The sequence below is a fragment of the Rhipicephalus sanguineus genome, chromosome 1, assembly GCF_013339695.2.
Source record: "Rhipicephalus sanguineus isolate Rsan-2018 chromosome 1, BIME_Rsan_1.4, whole genome shotgun sequence".
NCBI classification, from domain to species: domain Eukaryota; kingdom Metazoa; phylum Arthropoda; class Arachnida; order Ixodida; family Ixodidae; genus Rhipicephalus; species Rhipicephalus sanguineus.
Window position 1 is genome coordinate 40,220,454 of NC_051176.1, and position 20,007 is coordinate 40,240,460.

At 44.3% G+C, this 20,007-nt stretch overlaps 1 protein-coding gene across 6 annotated transcripts in view; it reads right to left on the bottom strand.

The window, feature by feature from the left end:
* LOC119390759 (xenotropic and polytropic retrovirus receptor 1-like) overlaps positions 1–20,007 on the bottom strand; it is a 137,354-nt gene that overhangs the window by 29,198 nt on the left and 88,149 nt on the right. For all 6 annotated transcript variants that reach the window (XM_049414179.1, XM_049414191.1, XM_037658461.2 and 3 more), the window contains one exon: positions 16,101–16,270. In XM_049414179.1, coding sequence (XP_049270136.1) covers positions 16,101–16,270 — 170 coding nt within the window. The remainder of the gene's footprint in view (positions 1–16,100; positions 16,271–20,007) is intronic.

The window sequence follows — 20,007 nt, forward strand, 5'->3', positions numbered from 1 at the left end:
TCCGACACAACATGGCGGTTCTGTTGGACGCGTTGCCCGCCTAAATCTTGTCTACATGGGTACTCTTTGATCCTAGCACTGAACAGCCTCGCTGTAAAAGGTGGACGGAAGAACGAGGCAGCAGTGGTGTTACACGAGTATTATAATAGTCACTCTCGATAATACAAACTCTGACAATTCATACTTTGGTTAATTCACACAAATTTTAAATTTCTGATTGGTGCGCTATGTTAATTTTAAAGCCACTTAATTTAAGATGCTCCACTGCATAAATTCGGTGACTCATACTTTTTGCTAGTCTTTGCCTGAAGATATCTGTTGCCTTTGTCACTTCCAGTGGAACATTTGTGTTTGTGGTCACAAATAAAGCCGATTACATGCCTACAAAACAGCGAAACTAGCCCCACTATGCTCACCAATAATCACACGTTGACTTACGAAGAGAAGAAAAAAAAAGAAAAAAATGAGATGGTCTGGCCTTGGTCAATCTCATGTCGATTGATTCTTAAGTCACTTTCGCTGCAGTACATTGGTGTCATGCAGAAAAGCGCATTAATATTCCGAAGGGGGCTACCAGCTATCACTGGACACGGCACATCTTGTCCCTTAATTACACACACATACACGCGCAGTATAATAACGAGTACCAGTATGATTGCTGACATCTAAAAACATCACTGGCAGTGATGCACAGCTGCCTATGACGTTGCTGAGGCCCTGAGAAACAATAAACATTACAACACAGATTGGCATCTTGCCCCGAGTCATATTTATGAGATCATACGATATAATTCACACAGAACCCTGGAATCCCCTCGAGTTTGAATTATTGAGAGCCTACCGTAGTAGGGTGCCGGTGCCCCTCCCATTCTCCTTTCAGATGCAGATTGTGTTGGCTTGTTTAGCTCACTAAGTGGTTCTTGCTTCATGAAAGACGAGCACATACAGCTTTCACTACTATACTTCATTGAGTGCAGCAGCCAACTCTCGTAACCCTATCACATGCAACAAGCAAGCGGTGGCAAGTTCTTCGAAAGCTGGCAGCCATCTCAGCTCTGCCACCCCTGACACCTGCCACAGACTATCTGCAAGCTAATGCATGCGGGCTGCCCATGCACTCAGCAACACGAACAGCTAGCAAAGGCTAGAGGAGCAGACACAGGCTCATCTGCACCCCTGCTACATGTGTTGAACTCTCCTCCCCTTCCGCCTTTACTAGGTGCATGGCTATTATCGCACTTGGACTTAATATTAAGAACGGCCCATCCCATTAATGCTCAAAGGGGGGTGAATGGGAGACTGAAGACATGTGTGAGGGTTGTGGGTCAGAGGAGGCTGGTTCTCCTCCATGTATGTGCGGCATCTGCTTTTTTTCTTGCTGGAATTTTGCACTTCCTTTCCTTTACACAACAACACCAAGTAAGTAGATATAAATGTTGATGACAGCATTGTAGTAAGTGGTTTACTTCAACACAGAAGACATGCAAGCTCACAATGCGGTGCCTGATCGTTTCCTGTCTGGGCCGAATGCTGAAAACCAGCCGACACATGGCCGATTGCAGCTGCTATCGCTTGCCGCCAGCGAGACGAGCTACACTGCTTGCCTCGCCCACAGCACAAAGGAACCTGCCAGGGATCGCACCGCCACCAACAATGCCATAAGAAGGGCCTTAAAGAAGAAAGCAGTAGGATTTGCAGCTGAATGCTTGTGCCTAATCAAGTCACCTCGTTGTGCCTTTTAGGTGAGTGTACCATAGTCTTGTACAGTCGAACCCACTTATAACAATACTCAAGTGCCACAAAAATTTAATTGTTATAACCAATAATTGCTATAAACGGGTTGTACGAAAAAAAGCAGAACAGGGGGACAGCAGGCTGTTGTGAGGAGACTATGATATTGGATGGGATATGCCAACAGACATCAATGATAAGGATGACAAAGCTGCCGATTTTTTGGACATGCTTGAAAATTCGGACGCTTTCACGGTACTGCCACAAGCCCCATTGAGCCAATGTATGACAACGTCTGAAGTTTCGGACATTGAAACCCTTCAATGTCTCAACTTTTCCCTCAAATTGCATGTCCAAAAGTGCATTAATTAAAAGCAGCCACCGCCACTCCCGCGCCGTAGCGGATTTCAAAAGTCAGCTTTGCCACAATGCCATAATACTATGTAGTGTAGGCTAGCATACCGTGAATCCAAAGGCGCGTTGGTGGACATTGGGGTTGCGGGTGGGGGTTCAACAGCTTGACCTTTTCGTTTTCTTTCAGTTCAAGGCTTTTCCATTCCATTACCTTTCAGCACGAACACCCAACAGCCAGAATTTATTGTTATAACCAATAATGTGGCATGCGGGCATTGCTGTAAGTTGGTTATTTCACCATAGAAAACATACAAAAGTTGACGATGCAGTAGCTTCTCATTGTCATAACCAATATATTGTTAAAACCAGTATCGTTATAAGTGGGTTCGACTGTAGGTCACTCTCGTAAACTGGTTAGCTGCAAATCCCAACAGTGTGTGAATTTGTTGTGCCTTCTGGATAAGTGATGGGTGTTGACCTTTGCACATACCGTGCTCGAATAGGTCGTTTTTCTGCCTGTGGCAAAGAAGTCGAGACGCGCCTTGTATGGGTTCGTGTAGGGAAACCTACACGTAAGCTCTGCATGACAGGCCGATTAACGCTAGTATTGTTTTGTCTTGCACACTAGCTACTTTGCTCTGGGAACATTGAAATAAACCCGGGCTGGGATAGGGTTGGCCAGCTCCTCACAGCAGTTAAGGAATTAGTGGCCTCGAATGAAAAATTTCAGAAAGCTGTGACAGGGAAAGTAAAGAACATTCAATTGGGTGTCACTGAAATAAAGTGGCACCTTTCCAAACTTGAAAAAAGATCGGATAACATGATTAACCTTCGTAAATTAGTTAAGATATGGGACTACTCCTTAAGAATTCTCAAGATAAGCTACACAGTATAGAGTCCAAACAAACGCAGCAGTGTAACATGGCTGTTGATGATCTTTACAGCTGTATGTGCCACAATAATTTGCTTTTCAAAGGTATTTCTGAGACTTCTTCGGAAACATGGAAAGACAGTGAAGCGCTTGTGAAAGAATTTGTGATCAAGAATTTGGATTTACCAGCAGGTGAAATTGGGCATGCCTACAGGTTAGGTGAACGTAAAGAGGACCACGTTTGTCCTATCATTGTAAAGTTCCTGAACTTTAAAGTAGAGCTGTGCGAATAGCAAAATTTTGGGTGCGAAGCAAATTCGAATATTGAAGTGTGAGTGCGAATTGAATCGAATATTTTTCGAATATTTCTAGAACATTTTTCGAATACTTCGAAGCGAAGTTGCAGAAAAAAAGTTACACTAGGTTGATGAAGCACTGGCGGGTTGGTGTTTCATAGTTGTTAAGAATCAGGCAATGTAGAGGCCGAATTCTATTTATGTACATGATTTGATGTAACCAAAGTGTTGCCGACAACACTTTACACATGAAAGGCAAAGATGCCACTTCCTCAGCCTCGTCTCTTCTTTCAACTTCTGTGGAAGCCCAACTGATGTGGCGGACAAGGGTGTGCTCCCTTCAAGTCCGGAGTTCCAATTCTGCCTCACAGACGTCGATATATAAGAATATCTAAAATTTTGGATGTCAAAAAGCTTCGGCTTCCAATGTTTCGGACTTCTTACCCAAATTTCAGGTCCAAAACAGCATTAATTGAGCCCCCACCTCTGCCACATCTTTTATCTCCATGTTGGAACCAGCGTTTTCTTGAGTTAATACATTTGCGACCGTAACGAAGCTTGAAAGGCAGCTTTGCCGCAATACATGGGTGTGATGAGGTGAAGCATATCGAAAATCTAGGGACCACTTCCAATCGGACGTTGACTGTCTCTTGGCAAAGTTCGACCATAACGGAGCTTGAAAGGCAGCTTTGCCGCAATACGAGAGTGTAATGAGGTGAAGCATATTAAAAATCTGAAGGGGCACTTTCAATCTGACGCCTGCATTTGTTTTTGGGAAGTTCGAATAGTAAAATTCCAGTGCGAATCGAATCGAATAGCAAACACTATTTGAAAAATATTTGAAATTTCGAATATTCGCACACCCCTACTTTAAAGATAAAACCAACATCCTCACAAACGCCTTCAAGCTTAAGCACCTTGAACAGTGTGTATGGATAGAGGAAGATTTTCGCCCAGGGTACAGCAAATCAAAAAGAAACTCGGGGATTTAGCGCGAGAAAATAAGAAACCAGAAGACAGGTGTAAATAGTTGATAAGCTTGTTAACAAAACCATGTACTGTGTTGATTCATTGCCCAGGTGAAAATGTGTAACTGGGAATCTAGCTGGTTTCAACTGGTATCAACTGGGATCAAATGGTTCCAGTTGGGAAATAACTGGTCCCAGTTGATTCCAATTGAAACTGGTTCCAGTTAGCAGCTGGTTCCAGTTACAAGTCCACTGGTCCCAGTTGGTTCCAGTTGCAGCGGGTCCCAGTTAGCAGCTGGTCCCAGTTACAATGCAACTGGCCACCAACGGGAACCATGACCAGTTGAACTGGAAGCAGCAGCTGGTCCCAGTTAGAAACCATAACCAGTTAAATTGGAAGCAAGTGGTCCCAAGTGTGCCCTAACTGGAAGTGCGACCAGTTGTCCTGGTTGAACGATTCTTCAAAGTGAAAGAAGAAAGAAAATCTAACTCGAACGTATACGCAGCATTGCTGTACTTGAGCGAATGGGTTTTATCCAAGAGCTTTTTGTGTCCTACTCGCAGAATGGTACCGGATCACTGGCCTAGTAATATTCCTAGGGGCTGGTATTAAAACAGAGGACAATGAGAGAATAAGAAAATAGCATCTAATGGTTTACGAATGATTTATCTTTTCTTATTTAGACGTCATCCTCTTCGCGTTGTTTAAACCCCATTACAATAATATAAAGTCTTACCTCACCTAATTTATGTATTCTTTTTTATCTTATCGTGGGTTATTCCGTCGCGCAAATGCGCAACACAGTGCACACAAACGTACGCTTGTTTTAGCATCAATACATTCGAGTAATATTAAAAAGCTGTTGTCAATCTTTTTACGTCCATCACGGTGACATTACGCGCAACCGAAGCGGGCCCGATTGACGTCGGGGTGTTAATATTGCCGTTGTCTCGCTGGGAGCATGCCATATTTAAGTCTTGTGTGCAGCACAGCGGTTACTTCCGTTCGAGAACGAAAAATTGAGTAGTGCCGAGAGCTGCGACAGCTGAGACTGCCGACATGCTGCTGATGCTGCCGACACAAACCGTTGCACAAACGCAGCCTCTCTACATCGACAGCCGTCACATTAGTTCCGTATCTCATACACTCAAACATTGAACAAAGCAGTAAAGTAATCAAACATAAAGATTACACATAAAATAAACTGAAATGAATTATTTCGTGCCAATTCCGCAATATTTAATGAAAGAAAGAAACTGGATAGCAAAGACAGAAAATTTAGAAGCACATGCGATGCTAGTTTCGTACACCACATGGGACGAGGGCTAGCTACCAAGCGGTGGTCCGTGGATGCGCTGGTGGCGCCGGCGCTGCTTAGTTGTGCTGTTTTTCAAAAGGAACGTGCAGTCATGGCGTGCGTAAATTATATTTTGTCGAATTAGTGTTCAACAGTTTCATTTCTGGAAGACGGAAGACTTTGACTTCAGGCGAACGCCGGAGAATAAGTGTTTACGCCTGTGACAAGACGGATATGTCGATCCATTGTGTGCGAAATGCTGCGCTGCCTGCCTTGTCCACGATGCAGCCGTTTGAAGGTAATTATGTCACTCATGCTTCGAGTGCTAGTTGTTCAGTATCCTAGGGAAGATGTAGATATAATGCAAGGCAGAGTCTTTTCAGTGTTGAGACGATGAAACTTTTCATTGTAAACAAATGCTTTCGATACTGCTCTGTCATATGTTTGTTTATGGGTTTGTATGGAGTGCTCGCAAATTTGCTGCCATTTGTTTTGAAGCATCACAGAAAACGAGTGCCGTGCAATACTTGTGCTTTGAACGGCGTGCTAAATAACTATGAAGTATACTCGTGCAAATTTGTAACTCTGTCCGCGACTTTCAAGGAAAGCGCAAAGGGTCCGTATTCGCACTCTAAATGAATATTCCTAGACCTGTTGCATGTGTAGGCATATGAAATCGAGTAAAAATAAAGGTGTTTTTTTTTTTCCCTGCCTCTGATATATAAACTCGACTTTTAAAAATTCGGTATAGATCAGCCCATGATCTCTGCAGATAGTGTTTGTAGTGAGAATTTTTAGAAGGTAGGTCTGCTGTGTATATCTATAAATTGATATGACTTCTGAGACATGCATGAGACATGTTATCTCTTATTTTGCAGCAACGCCGTTTCGTTGGTCACGGGTGAATGGCACATATTCATCAGCTGCGCAGCCCGAAACTTCAGTATATTGGTTGAGAAAATACAGCACTGCATAAAAGCCGAGCGGAGGAAATCTTTCCACTGAATGTGCAAGCACAGTGCTGGTTCAAACCCAACGTTTATAACCAGCTACAGCAGGAAATGCCTAGAGCTGTGTAATATTTTTTGTATAATATCAATAAATCATGATGATCTTCTACACTTAACATGGAGTGTCAAGTGTTCCTTTGGAGTGTTTGATGTGCTCAGAATGAACATTATTTTGCACGTTCAAGGTTGTTTGAGCTAGCGTGAGTGCATGCATGTACGTTTGGGCACCAACGGGGAATGGGACCAGTTCACAACTGGGAAAGCATTTCCAACTGGTTCCAGCTTCCAAATGGGAAAGCATTTTCAACTGGTTCCAGCTTCCAACTGGGAATGTATTCCCAACTGGTCCCAGTCGCCAACTGGAAGTGCATTCCCAACTGGTCCCAGTTACCAACTGGAAATGTGTTCCTTAAAACCACTTGAAACCAGTTGGATTCCCAGTTACACATTTTCACCTGGGTAAGTAATCAGGTTCGTTCCCTACCAAAAGCTGATAGTCCCGATACGGCACACTGACTTGAACAACGAAGCTCGGTTAGACCTTTATCAATTTTAGTACCAAGCTTCAGGAGCCTATTCCATAAAAAGGACCATTTTCGTGCTTTCCTCGAGACGTGTTCTGCTGATGTCATTCTGGGAACGGAAACATGGTTGTCTGGTGACACGTCAGACCGTAAGCCGTCTAAAAACTTTACAAAGATAGAACAGCCTCACGCGGTGGTGGAGTGTTAATCGCTACAAGAAACAATATGGACACACACGTCACCGTAACTGACACGTGCCTTGAAATTTTGTGGGTTGCACTTCGCCCCTCTGCAGCTGTAACTTGTGCTATTGGAGCCTGTTACCGCCCACCGGATTCAACAGACGATTTCCCAGAGTGCCTAAACGAGTCCCTAATGCAGTGCAGAACTAATTCCAAATGTTCCCAATGTCCCCAATTCTTTTGGCTGAAGATTTTAATGATCCTAATATTGACTGGCGGGCATGCATGGCTGTCAGTGGCACAAGAAAACGCGAGTTTCAGAGTTTTCTTGATGTGCTTTCTTTATTTAGCTTAATTCAAATGGTTTCTGTGCCCACGCGCAGCGAATCATTCAAGATCTCGTGCTCACTACTGATCCAAACAGCATGTTTGTTAATGTGTTAGAAGGCGTCAGCGATCACAAAATCTTACACTGTACTTCAAATATTCAGAGAAAATAACGCGTCATACAAAGAAAACTATCTTCGACTACGGGCGAGCAAATATTAACAAGATATCAAGTCTACTCTCTTCTTTTTCTATCGATTTTTTAAGCTCTCTTAGCGACCCTGATGCGAACAAAAACTAGATGCTTATCCGTGACGAACTTATCTCACTAAGAAAAAATTCCTTCCTAAAGTCACCATAGCCACATCAACACGAAGCACGTGGTTTACGATTCGCGTAAAGCGTTGCATAAACAAAAAGAAATTATTATACTCACGAGCAAAACTGACGGCGTCTGAGGATGACTGGAAGCATTACCGTGAACATGCGCAGTTATGTAGAACGGAAATCAAAACAGCAAAAGACAAATTTTATAACTATGTTATCTCAAACACGTTAAAAAGCAATAGTAAAAAACTTTGGAAAGTTGTAAGTCCAAATTACAGCTCCAAGTCCTTAATATCAATAGTGAAAGACGAAAAACGTCTTTCCTCGTCAGACGCTGCAACAGAATTCGGTAATTTCTTTAAACTCTGTGTTTACAGATGAAATTCCAATGTCATCTAATCTACCCGTTATTCCTTTAACCTCCCATATTCAAGATATACTTATCACTCCCGAAGGTATCGCAACAGCCATTGATCAAGTTTCTGCGAATTCTGCACCAGGCCCTGACGAGAAATGCCCGAAACTGCTCAAGATAGTAAAGCCAGAATTATGTCCTATGTTAAGTGCTGTGTTCCAACAGTCCCTCAACACAGGTTGTGTCGCATAATACCAATTTTTAAATCCGGAGACCACTTTAACCCAACTAACTACAGGCCAATCTCTAACTAGTATCGGCAACAAACTACTTGAGCACATTATTTCATGTGCACTCATGAATTACTTAGGGGAAAATAACTTCTTTTTTGCCAGCCAACATGATTTCCTGCATGGTCGATCTTGCGAGACACAATTATTTGAGTTGATTACTGACATTCATATTGCTGTACAAGATAAATGCCAGATTGATGGTGTTTTTGTAGATTTCAAAAAAGCCTTCGATAAAGTCCCTCATGCTCGACTAATTTTTTTTTTTTAAAACTTTAACACTCATGTAATCAGTTGGATATCAGAATTCCTAACTAACCGCTACCAATCTGTTGTAGTTAACGACAAACACTCCCCATAAGCACACGTCAAATTGGGAGTGCCTCAGGGATCTGTGCTGAGACCGATTCTATTTATAATATACGTTAATGATATAGCTAATTCTATGACCACGGTAAGGTTATTCGCGGAAAACTGCGTGATATATAGAAAGGTGAATAACAGTGAAGATGCTAATAACATGCACAGAGATCTTAACATGGAAGCAAATGGTGCCAGGACTGGCAGATGGAAGTCAACGTAAACAAAACAAAGGTTGTTTCATTCACTACAAAATTAAACCCGATAACTAATCACTACACATTGAATAACAAGTTAGTTGAAAATGTATCTAACTTCATCTGGGAGTTCATTTAATGTGTGATTTATCATGGAACTTGCACATCGACACTATCACCAGCAGTGCTTATAAGACACTCGGATTCATCAGACGTAACTTACATATCGCCAATCCTGCTACTAAACTTTTAGCTTACAATACACCAGTCCACTCTAAACTTTACTACGCTTCACAAATCTGGAGCCCTCACCAGGCTTTTCTCATAAATAAACTAGAATCTCTTCAAAACAAAAGTACCCGTTTCATAACAAAGAATTACTCTCGGACATCTAGCATTAATGAAATAAAAATGACCCTAAAGTTGCCTTCTCTGCAATCACACAGACTGTTTCACTCATGTCCCTCTTTCACAATATCTATCATAACGATTTCCAACTGTCTGCACTTATGAAACGTGCCCATTGAATATTTGCTCGCCTGGACCACAAATTCAAATTAGAACCTTTATTCGCCCAAACTGACCTGTTTTTATAATTGCCTTTAGTACTTGTGGTTAATCATCGGAATCAACTGCCTAACGATATTGTCTGTATAACAAACCACGACGAATTTACGCAGAAATGAAAGCTTCATCTTCGTGTCTGAGTGATTTCATATACAGTAGAACCCCGCTGTTACGTTCCTCACTGCTGCGTTTTCCCGGCTGTTACGTCGTTTTCCACCGGTCCCGGCATAGCTCCCATAGGATACAATGTATTGGGAACCCCGCTGTTACGTTGTAACTGTCGGACCGTTCCCGTATGATACGTCGTGAAGTGCGCTCGGAGCCGACCGAGTGACTACCGAAGAGAGCGGCCATGGTGCATTTTCATGCAGCTTGGCCTGGTTTGACCGTAATATTAGCCGCATGATAGGCGCAAGCAACAGGATCTTTCAAATGATGCAAACAAAAGAATGGCCTTCGAGATTCGTATTGCGAAGATGGCGTCTATGACGTAATTGCTCGCGAAAGCAAGGCCTTCGAGATTGGCATTTACTATTGACAAAAGCATAGCCTTTGAGATTTGTACTGCACAAACATGGCGTCTATGACGTAATTGCTCGCGAAAGCAAGGCCTTCGAGATTGGCATTCACTTCTGCCATCGCGTTGGCGTAGACTCATCATCATCGTTATTTGTTGGAGGACGGGAGGAGTTCGCGCTGGTCGCAGCTCGCATGGTCGTGCGCGCGGTTCGCGTTCGGACTCGCCGCGCTGGTCATGATTGCGTGTGCTTAGTTCTTTCATGCCTACAGCTGTTGGTGTTAAAAAAATCACATATATTGATTACAATTCTGTGGATGAGGCCGTCCCCAGCTCCGCGTTTCTATCCATCGACTAGATCGCGGCTGAGCGCGCCAATTTTCGTGCTGCTCATAAGCATGGAAAAAAAATTCTGTACCACTAAATATTTTGTAGTTTTTTCTGTTTTTCGGCTCTTACGTTTCCCGTCTCTTACGTTTATTTCCTACGGTCCCTTCAAAAACGTATCAGCGGGGTTCTACTGTAACTGTCTCAGGTGTATATGTGCTTATAGTGATTGATTTAGCTCACTGTATTACATACAATAATTCGGTCACTTCACTACTGTTTAGGATGTAAATGTTCTGCCTCGTTTGTTTTTGTGTTATGCTTTCCTTTTTAGTGCAGTTTGTCCTTATAATTGCTTTTCTATGTTTTCATTATTGGTATGATATTATTTTTTCAAACCTTCTTTCGTACTTCACTGTTCACTTTGATTTTATGAATGTGTGCTACTCCCCCTCTATGTAGTGCCCTCAGCCCTTTAGGGTACATCAATAAATAAATGTCCTGTACAGTAAAAGCTCGTTCATTCAGATTTCACGGGACCAGAAAAAAATGTCCGAATTAACCGAATTATCAAAAGTATCATGAAAATGATAAACAACAGCCTACTGCATCAATGCACTTTCATTTTCTTGATGAATATGTAAATCCAGTACTTAATTTTGCATAATAGCAGTGTACATGCCGCAATTTTCATGATTCACGACTTCGTTCACAACGTGACCGCAGCTAAAGACCCCTGCTATTGAAGCTTGCCATCTTCAACAGCTTCCACCATGTTTCGAGTAGTGACATTGCACGCGTGCTGCCCGCAGTCAAAACGAAGCTACTGAGTGCCGCATTCGCCGTGGACAAAACAGTGTTCGGTAAAGACACAATCACAGCATCCATGCAGTTCTGAAGGCATGCGTGCTGCCTACGCCCATAGTCAAAACGAAGCTGCTGAGCACCGCATCTGCTGCTGAATAAACATGGCTCGCTAATGCACAACAATAGATGGCGATTATGCAGTTCTGAAAGCATGCGGTGAAAACGAAGCTACTGCTTGCCGCAGCTTTGACCCCAGTTGCCATCAATGCAATCATAGATACTGCCCACAAAGCTCGCGTACGCCGAGTGAAATTGAAAACAAACAAGTTTGCCACAGCCTTCAAGCTTTGGTCGCCAAAAACGTGATTGTGGCAAGATTGTGGCTGGCGACCACACCCTTTCTGAAGGTCCGCAGCCGTTTCGCTTGTTCGCAAATGCAGTTTTCGCTCCTTAGCGTCGCATATCTGCATCGTTTCGTGCTAGGCACACGCTGAGGATCGTCTCAATTAACAGGGTAGTGGCCAAATATGAGCGAATTAGCCCTTTGAGGGTCGAATTTTCTCGTGAAATGCAGTCCAAAAATGTGTAATTTTTTTATTGCTGAAATAAATTCTTCAGACGCTTCTATTCAAGAAAAAAATTGTCTAAAATTTCTTTGCGTGACCGTAAAGTGCCAAAAAATAATTTTTTTGTTACATACACATGGTTCATTCATACTAACATCAAGCAAAATCCTAAAAAAACTCTTATAAGATTTTTTTATACATAAAAAATATGCATTGTATTAAACATAGCTCACAGACATATACTTGAGGAATAGTCAGCATCGGAAGAATCGCCGCTGGACTCATTAGCAGCAGAGCAACCGGCGTGTGCTTCCATAGCGTAAGCGAACTGCGTGAGCGAGCACACGGAAGAAAACTCTGGTTGTGCGCCAGTCCGCAAAGCGAAACGAGTGAAAAAGCTATAGTAATCCTTCGTACCATCGCCATTCAGACGGAGTTAGTTTTTCCGAGCCCCGAAAAAAGGAAACGCAACCACGGCGGCAGCATTTGTGTAATTTAGCACCGCACGGAAACAGATGTAACCGCGCCCTGGGGAGCAATAAACGAGACAGTCACAAGCAGTCACCCTTTGAGAGATTAGAAACCAGACAGCCATCAGCTTTGCGGGCACGAGAAGCGATAACCACCCGAAGGATGTAACCGAAGCCAGCCAGACCGTGTGCGCGTTCTGATGTGCAAGTGAAAGCTGGCGTGCCGCTTTGTGAAGCAAAAAGAACTATAGAGAGACATTGGTGCATGCCAAGCAAGAAAAATGATCGAAAACGGCGCGCATTTTAAACCAGCCGCCCATCATTAAGACATCACAACTGACGTGAACAGCAACTGAAGACTAAAGATAAGCTAATAAAAGTTACCTTCAATCTAACGCAATGAGACTCTATAAAAATGAAGTTAAAAAAGCTTATGCTCCCATCATTAAAGAGCCACAGCCGACATGAGAACCAAGAGGAAACTAGAGATAAGCAATGCACTGTGTAGTTAAACGCGACTACACTTGAGAAATTTTTTTCTAAATGCTCACAATGACAAAACACAACAGCTGACATGTACAAATGAGAAGACGAGAGAACTGATATGTTTACTTTTATTGGGAGGGAAATTATACAGACACTCTCGGTGGGTTTTTGCTGTTGCCGTCATTTTCTGTATAACGTCCAAATTGATAACATCGCCCCGTGCATCCTATGTTCTATGCGCAGTAAAAGCACGCAGGCCCTGGGGACGAATGCGGCTGAAGCAAAGATGAAATGAGCCAGCCATCTCCGTCGCACAAAGGGTCAACCCTTTGTTGTCCTACGTGCAAAGCCTTCAATTGCTCATCAAGCGGGGAGGAAATGCCTCGCCCATTTTTCGTAAGAAGCATGAAGGGAAGGAGGGGGGTGGGGTTGCATTGCTTGAGCAGCAACTGCGAGCTTGGTCATTAGGGCGGGGTCGCTGGCACTTACGGGCGCTCTATACAGTAAAAGCTCGTTAATTCGACACCCGTTAATTCGGATAATTCGGACGGCTCTATTGGTCCCGGCCAAAGTGCATGTTAATCTACGGGAGCAAACCTTCGTTAATTCGTCAGAATTGGGCTCCGCACCGCTTAATTCGGACAAATGCTGACGGCTGCCGCTACACAAAAGTGTGGTAAAGCATCGCTGGCACCACTGGAGCGAAACCGAAACCTGAGTGACATCGCCATCGTCATCAACTAGTGGGGGCGATCGCAGCGTCACTGAACGTCGGCGTCTTCTTTCTTCGCTCCAATGCGCCTCCTCCGACGCCATTTTCCCTTGTGTTGTGTCGGCACCGTCTCTTCTTGCGGAGTTCTCTTATTTTTCCCCGTTGTGACCGTGTTTACATGTGAGGCCCGAGCATGCGGCAGTAGCTGACGATGGCATCGACGAGTTATCAGCCGAGTCCACCGACGATGACTGTCCGACCTTCGATGCTGTCCTTCCCACAATATGACCCTTCAGGACTACATCGCGATTGATGATTTTGTCGCCACGACTGGTCTCCTGCCCGATCAAGAAATTATTAATGATGTCGTGACCTCATCGTCGCACCTCACGGGAAGTCTCGGAGGCGCTTTTGATATTAGAGGACGTTTGCCTGAGCACTTGCAACAGTTTGCGTGCTGTTGGCCGTTTGGAAGAGTTAAGAAAAATTGTAATGTCAGCCGGAATCTGCGCGAAAACGCAGACGACCATTACAAAATACTTCAGCAAATAAAGGTATGCCTCTGCAACTTGATTTTAATGTTGTTTTTCCTGTTTATTCGTTAATTCGGCATTCGGTTAATTCGGACATTTTTTCCGGTCCCGTGAAATCCGAATTAACGAGCTTTTACTGTATCAACAGACATTAACAAACGGCCCGCTTGCTTCGCGATGAGACGACAGATAGCACGAAAACCGCTTCGCTCCCTGGAGTGGCGTATTCCCTTACACCAGTGTTTTCTAGAGTTACACGAGATCGGATTTAAAAGAGTTAGCTGCTAGCCTTACTTCGTATAACACTACAATTTCGTGCTATCGCATTCATTGCGTCACCCTTGCGGCGAAACTGATTTTTTTCGCGCCATCACCAATGTTATGGAGAGTTCGGCATGTGATGATGATGATAGGAGCTCGCTTGGGCGGGCCACGTCGCGGATGGCGCAGCAGAAGCGGATTTGCGCAGCATGGCACAAATGGCGCAGCGTTTCCACCCTTGTATTAATTGTTGAGTTTTAACGTTCCAAAACCATAATGTGATTATGAAGGACGCCGTAATGGAGGGCTCCGGAAATTTTGACCACCTGGTGTTCTTTAACGTGCACCCAAATCTAGATACACGGACCTCAAGCATTTTCAGCTCCATCGAAAAGCGGCCGCCACGGCCGGGATTCGATCCTGCGACCTTTGGGTCAGCAGTCAAGCACCGTAACTACCAGACCACCATGATGGGTGAATGCCGAATTATCAAAAGTATCAAGAAAACAATAAACAAATGTCTGTTACATCAATACACTTTCATTTTCTTGATGAATGCATAAATCCTGTATTATTTTGCATAAGAGCAGTGTAAAAGCTGCAATTTTCATCATACTAAGACTTCGTTCTCACTGTGACCAGAGCGCCAGACTCCCATGTTAATTAGCCCGAAACATGCACTGCACCCCTCATTACTTGCTGCCACCACCATCATGCGCATGTGACGATAGTTCTTTAGCAGGTAAAATGGCCGGCAACTGATTTCGTCCATCGCAATGTAGCAAACGAGTTTTATGCCAACATGCCGACCGCAGCTGAAAGCTCATCTTCAACAGCTTCCGTTATGTTTGAGTTCCGTGAAATCGCGCGTGCATTGCATCGAGTTAAAACGAAGCTGCTGAGTACCGGATCTGCATGTGGACAAAACTGCGGTCACTAACTGATGAAGACAGCGATTTGGATAGCACTGCCATGTTTCGGTTGTCTGCGAACGCCATTTTCAGTCTTTCGTGTCACACATTTTCAGTGCTTACCGCTCGGCGCGCTCCGAGGATTGTCCGAATGAAGTGGGTTGCGGCCGAATGTCACTGAATTAACGAGAGTTTGATGCCATTAAACAATGTACATGCTGGCCGGGACCAGGGAACAAGTCCGAATAATCCAATTTCCCAAATTAACGAGCTTTTACTGTTTATATGTCATTAAAACAGCATTGTTACAAGTGGGCTTAACTGTACAGTCACTTTTGCAAAATTTCTCGTGACTCAGTACTCGATCCAAAACCTTCTACGGGCAACAGGGACAACGGCATTCCTGGCACTGCACCAAGATGGTGTGTTTAACACAGCGGGAATGCTGTTGTTTGGAGATGCCAACATGTCTGGTGCTGAACTCTTCCAATGGCTATCGAGATTATGTCACCGTATCAATGATGCCACAGCTGACTGACATGCAGGGCCCACTTTGTGCCATCAGTAATGTGGTTCAAGGCTATATCTTCATGCAAGGCTCACCAAAGTAGGCAAACAGAATTTTGACAGTAAGCTTTTATTTTTCGGTGCATCCCCCATTGGCACTGTATCATTTCACAACCCCAAAATTCTTGCAAAAGCGAATTCTTTCGATTTCCCCACTGATTTCCCACTGTTGAACACCACTACTGCAGGGTTCAACTATTTATCGATTTTCATGTATGTGCCTTCCTTCTTGTTAGACACTGTTTTATAAACGTGACATTTTCAGCAGTGACTGAGCAGCACCCACCGGGGAAGAGTAGACGATCTCCTCCCGCAGGAAGCGGTTATCGCCGGCATTGGAATCAAACAGGCCCCAGTCCATCTTGACATCCCAGGTGTAGGTGAAACACGAGCTGACCACTGCAGACAGGATCCAAAGGATGAAGAACGGGTGGCTGCTCGATGACGGGTAGCTGTCTGCACGAAAGCGCCATAATGAGGGTGCCTGGTTAAAATGGGTTTTCAACCACTATGTTAGCTCACACACTGTGGCAAAGCCTCTTGTAGAACATTTATTAACTGCTTCTACATCACAGCAAGCTCGCCAGCCAAATCTAAGAAATAGCTGGCAATAAGACAAATAATCCAAACATGATGGCAATACAACACACAGAGAACAGAACGCACACACAACATACAATGTACCACAAACGCGGCACTGGCGACGTTCGACTCACTCCGGGAGGCCATGGGACTGAGCCGCGGAATCGTCCCCACGGGCCTCCCATGAGAGAAACCACTTTTTCTCAAGCGCCAGCGTAACCTTGCTTCCGCCAGGCGGTGCTGCTGGTGCCAAGGCACTAAAGTCACTGGATGGATGCTATGAGCGCTCCCTTCATAACAGGGCAGTGGCATGTGTGCCATGAGGCTCGACAAAAAGAAAAACAAAAACAAAAAAACACTTCCTTCTTTAGGTTTTGGCCTAATGCCTTGTTTACATTGATTAAATCGATCTTACAATAGAAAAAAAACAATTCACAGCCCAGCTCTCTGGCCCTTATGGCAGAATGACCTTATTTTTCCCACTATTTTTGTTCTTTCTCTCTACTTTTCTGCCACCAATATGCTAACTGTCTCATACTTATTTCTATTGCAGATGCATTCAGCTTTCCATTGTTGTCCCTAAAAACCAAGGCTTCATGTAGGCTCGTGCCCAAACATACATCTGGATGAACATCTCCACATTCAATCAGAACAAGCTCCGTCGTTTCCTTAGCTTCCCCAAAGCACGTATATTTTTCTTCTTCTTTACTGAATCTCGCTTTATAACTACGCGTTCTAAGGCAACCTGACCTCGCTTCAAACAGTAAAGTGCTCCCCCTTGGATTATCACAAAATGCCTCCTTCCTTATTTCGTTTTTGCCCTTTCGGTAGTTACTTTGAGCCGGGTTTTTTTTTTTCCATCGCTGCCATCCAATAAACCCTCTCCACCTCTCTGACTTTTCGCTTAACACTCTTTGTTGCCATATCCCCTACACTGCCAGCCATATACTTGCTGGTGAGTCTCCTAGTTCTTTTTCTCCACTGTGAGTCAACGCTCTTCCTACACAAATACCTGAACACCTCGGCCCATCTACTCTCTTTCATATTCCTCTGCCTCTCTTCGAACCTCATTTTGCTCTGAGCTTCCCTCACCTCAAAACTTGTCCATCCCAAATCTCCCTTTACAGCCTCATTTGTCGTCTTCCAGTGAGTGCCCAACGCGAGGCATCCCATGTCCTTTGATTCACATGCTGCCCTGATTGAACCTCTGACCTCATGCACACTTCTGAGTCCCCAAATGTCAGCCCCGGAACCATGACACCGTGCGAGCACAGCACCACCTCTCGCTCGGCGGTGTTTGAGCTAAGACTAATCCGCCGGATGCGCGCGTACCATGAGGTGAACACTACTTTACAGGGGGTGATAGCACCCACACATATTGTAGACCAGTACTATGATGTTTACCATTTATGACTTCAGAGGCTATTTTGTAATACTGTTGAATAGTATGACCATTTATGGTTTCAGAGGTTGACCAAGTGAAAAAACACAAAATGGTCTCAGCGTAGGGGACATGGCTAAGATAGCCGCAGGTATGAAGTATGGAGGTCAGTGGTGCAAGTGCAGTGAGGGCTAAGGAACAAGTGTACAAGTTAAAACCAAAGGATCTTAAGTCTTAAACATAATATCTGCAAGGTGTTTGGAAACGTCCCAGTTTGAATGCTACGAAGGGCCGTGTAGTCTGTTCTTAAAAGATTCCGGCAGTGTGTGCAAAATGTGGTTGCATGTGTCAAAATGCAACGTAATAACCAAATCATGTGGTACACCGTAGTTATACATTCAATGGCAACAAAACTTTCCTCAGTTGTTTACCTTCTGAACTATTATTCATTGTTACTAACAAGTATTGGCTTTACAACCACCCTGTAGATAGCTGGACAGATGAGTGCAACAAGTGCATGAGGAAAGGCTGCGCGGGTGGTCCGTGCATTTTGCCACCTTTTCAACTGCTGTGTGTGTTCCCCGTCATAGTTTCGAACTGATACTTGGCATCACCATGGCACGCTAGCGCATGGTCGTGTCGCACAGTCAGAATTTCTGTGGCAGTTTGGCAAAATGAAAAAAGTGCCTTTTAATGAGTGCATGGGGCAACACTCACTATGACACTGCAAATACCATGGTGGTAAATCAAGCTAGTTCATTGTTCATGATAAAATAACAGCACAAAAAACGATGGACGAACACACAGAGAAACGTTTGTCTCTGTGTGTTCGACCGCTGTTTTTTTGCACTGTTATTTTATGATCATCGCATTTATTTCTCTGTTCGCAACATCATGAGGAGATCCAAATTTGTACTTCATGGTTACTGCATACTACCACTGTTCATAGTTGAAATAAACATACACTCGCCAACTAAAATAGAAAACAAAACAACAGGATGATTTCAACCATGATTTTTCCTTGCCAGACACGTTTTTGTCAAACCCTAGACTTCACTACCACCGGTCAGTGCATATATGCTGTGTTCCTGGTAATTAGCGATGTTTTGCTGTATTCACCGAGAAATACACATGGCGCATGCATTACCTTCCTGCTTTGCTTCAACCTTATCTCCCACACGCCCGTGTGACTGGAGCAGTTTTTTTCACCAAGCTTTGTTCTGCAGCTTTTTATACAGCATACATTGTACTTTTGCATTCTATAAATAGATGCAATAAAATTACCATCAGGAATGTTACTTAAATAACACTTAAGTGTTTGGAAAAAGAAATGGCTCTACGCAAGCACTGCATAGCATCCTGCCACTTAAATTCCAAGTATGAAGGTCTTTCCCACTTATACTCCATCTCACCACTACCGTTCAGCACTATGGGGTGTAAGCAAGCCATACGCTTGCGCAGCAAAACATAGTTCCTGATAAAGTTTGTGGGGGTGCTATCAGCCCTGTAAAGTTGTTTGTGCCTCGTGGCACACGCGCGTCCCGCGGATAGGCCGCAGTCAGGTTGAAAGGCCGCCGAGCGAGTGAGTGGCGCTGTGCTCGGGCGGGTTAGGGTTAGCGCGGTGGTGCCGGCAGCGCCCCCTGCGGGGGAAGCTAGGCCGGTGGACACAGAACAGCAGCGAGTCTCTTTTGGGTTTGGCGGCGTGCGTGGATGGACATCTCCCGCGGTGGGTTCGTGGGGGACGATACCACGGCTCATTTCCCTCAAGCCCCTCGAGGTGAGTCGTGCATCAGCGACGCCGCATGCGCGGTGCATTATGTCTTATGTTGTCTTGGGTGTGTGTTATGTTTTCCGGGTATTTATTGTCATTGTATAATTTTAGCGTGTTACTAGTTTCTATAAGATTAGTCCGGCGAGCTCGCCGTATGTAAAAGAGTGTTTAATAAACGTACACGTGTTTGTTGCCCGACTGCGTCTGCCGTCTCCGTGGGTTCCGAGAGCGGCGATATCCTTCAGACCCCACAAATTAGCTTACAATTGGCAGGGTTGAGACATTTGCGCTTGTTTGGCACGTGTTACGTCACATCAATGTGATATGTTTATTCTTTCTTGCATTTATGTCGTGCGCCTTTAACTGCTGCATCAGTAACCGCTGGTATCTGTGGTTACAAATCAACATGCCAGTGCCCATGCAGACGCGACCGCCCGCTTCGATCCGAACTTGCACTTG